Here is a 1,920-nt window from a genome sequence, read left to right as displayed (position 1 = left end):
GTACAAGGAGATCCTCACCCGCGCTCACGAGAAGGAGTTCGGCTCTGTCAGCGGTGAGCAGGGCTGCCGGGGGCTCACCCAGTGCAGGCCGGCTCAGCCACCAGCATCCATGGCAAACACCTTGGCTGGGCAGGCCTTGCGCCAGGGGTCTGGCTGGTCCGCAGCCATGTGTGCGCACACATGAGCACACATCCCCCCTCGCACGGCCTCCAGGAGGCTGGATCCGTGCAATGCCTTCACTGTGCACTGTGCACACCTGTGCCCTCAGCTTTGAGTCTCTCCCCCTTGCTCTACTGGGCAACACATGCTCAGTGGGAGGGCCTGGCCCAAATGTCTCCCCCTCTGCGAAGCCACCTTCCTGGCCCTTGATGGTCAATCACTTCCTGCTCTCGGACCCCTCAGCCCGGCCCATTGCTCGGGCCTAGCACCATCTCGGGCCAGGGTCCTGAAGTCTGCAAGGGTCTGCTCACCGAGACCCCCAGGCATACGCTCCTCAAGCACAGGCCTGGGCCAGACTCCTCTACTCCAGGAGAGGGTCGGTCATGTTTGGGTCTGTTTCTTGTCTGTTCATTCATCTAACAAAGGCCAACCCTGGTCCTTCTCGAGTGCCCCTGACCCCCCCACCCAAAACCCCAGTCCTGTGTCCAGTCCACCCAGGAGAGGCCTACATGAGAGGCTGTGACAGCCCCCTCTCCCCCTGCAGGGGACAACAAGCCCATCTGGATGCACGCAGAGGAGCGGGAGGAGAGCAAGGTAGCCCCATGGGGCAGGGCCGGGGCGGGTATCCGTGGAGAGAGGGCGAGGTGGGGAGCATGCCGGGGGCCCTTCTTCCACCTCCTGTGTATCTCTCCCCCAGGATAAGCGCCGGGACAGCACCCCCTATGGGGAATATGGCAGCTGGTACAAGGCCTGTAAAGTAGACAGGTGAGGAGTGCAGAGAGGCGGGAGGGGTGTGGCATCGTGGGTGCGCGCCGAGGCCAGGCTCCACATGCCATACTGCTCAGCCTCGGAACACACACTTCCTCTGTCAGCTCGTCTTTCGAGGCCCAGGTCACAGCCCACCTGTCCCAGAAAGGTTCTGTCCTCCAGGGAAAACCTGATGATCTCACTCCCGGGGTTCCCAGCTTTCAGTCCTGGGGGGCGACATCCCACTTAGGGCCCTGAGGGGATCCCCCAAGAAAGAGGTAAACCTAGGTGGACCTTGACCAGGGCCCCGCCCGCCAGAGGGGCTCCATTTTGGTTGGCCAGAGGCTCCTCAGGGCCAGCGGGGCTGGGTGTCAGGGTGGGCCCTGATTCCTGGGTGCACAGAGTCAGAGACTGCCCTGCTCCCCGTCCGCAGCCCCACGGTCAACACCACCCTGCGCAGCCTGGGGGCCCTGTACCGGCGCCAGGGCAAACTGGAAGCCGCACACACGCTGGAGGACTGTGCCAGCCGCAGCCGCAAGCAGGTAGGGCGACAGGCACGAGGGGTGTGGGCAGGGGCCCGCGTGGCCCGATGTGTAATCCGATCGGGGCCCCTTGCTCGCCTGATACACCCTGCACCCGCTCAGGGCCTGGACCCTGCAAGCCAGACCAAGGTGGTGGAGCTTCTGAAGGACGGTGGCAGCGGGCGTGGAGACCGCCGTGGTAGCCGAGAGGTGCCCGGGGGTGTGGGGCCTCGGTCTGAGGCTGACCTCGAGGAGGCGGGGCCTGCCGCCGAGTGGAGCGGGGTGAGTCCAGCAGCTGGCTGGCCCAGGGGGCTGTGTAGCCGGTGAGGCAGAGACGAACCCGTCGGCCTCCCCGCAGGATGGCAGCGGCTCCTTGCGGCGCAGCGGCTCCTTCGGGAAGCTTCGGGATGCCCTGAGGCGCAGCAGTGAGATGCTGGTGAAGAAGCTGCAGGGGGGTGGCCCCCAGGAGCCCCCAAACCCCAGGTGAGCCCCC

The 1,920-nt window shown here is 65.5% G+C and overlaps 1 protein-coding gene across 1 annotated transcript in view; it reads left to right on the top strand.

Annotated features, from left to right (window-relative positions):
• KLC2 (kinesin light chain 2) overlaps positions 1-1,920 on the top strand; it is a 9,392-nt gene that overhangs the window by 5,808 nt on the left and 1,664 nt on the right. The window contains exons 7-12 of the mRNA XM_010837837.1: positions 8-53; positions 704-753; positions 857-924; positions 1,340-1,448; positions 1,551-1,709; positions 1,786-1,910. Of these exons, the coding sequence (XP_010836139.1) occupies positions 8-53; positions 704-753; positions 857-924; positions 1,340-1,448; positions 1,551-1,709; positions 1,786-1,910 (557 nt within the window). The remainder of the gene's footprint in view (positions 1-7; positions 54-703; positions 754-856; positions 925-1,339; positions 1,449-1,550; positions 1,710-1,785; positions 1,911-1,920) is intronic.

The sequence above is a fragment of the Bison bison genome, unplaced genomic scaffold (genome assembly GCF_000754665.1).
Source record: "Bison bison bison isolate TAMUID 2011002044 unplaced genomic scaffold, Bison_UMD1.0 scf7180017864080, whole genome shotgun sequence".
Taxonomy (NCBI): domain Eukaryota; kingdom Metazoa; phylum Chordata; class Mammalia; order Artiodactyla; family Bovidae; genus Bison; species Bison bison.
This window is presented reverse-complemented; position numbering and strand designations above follow the sequence as displayed.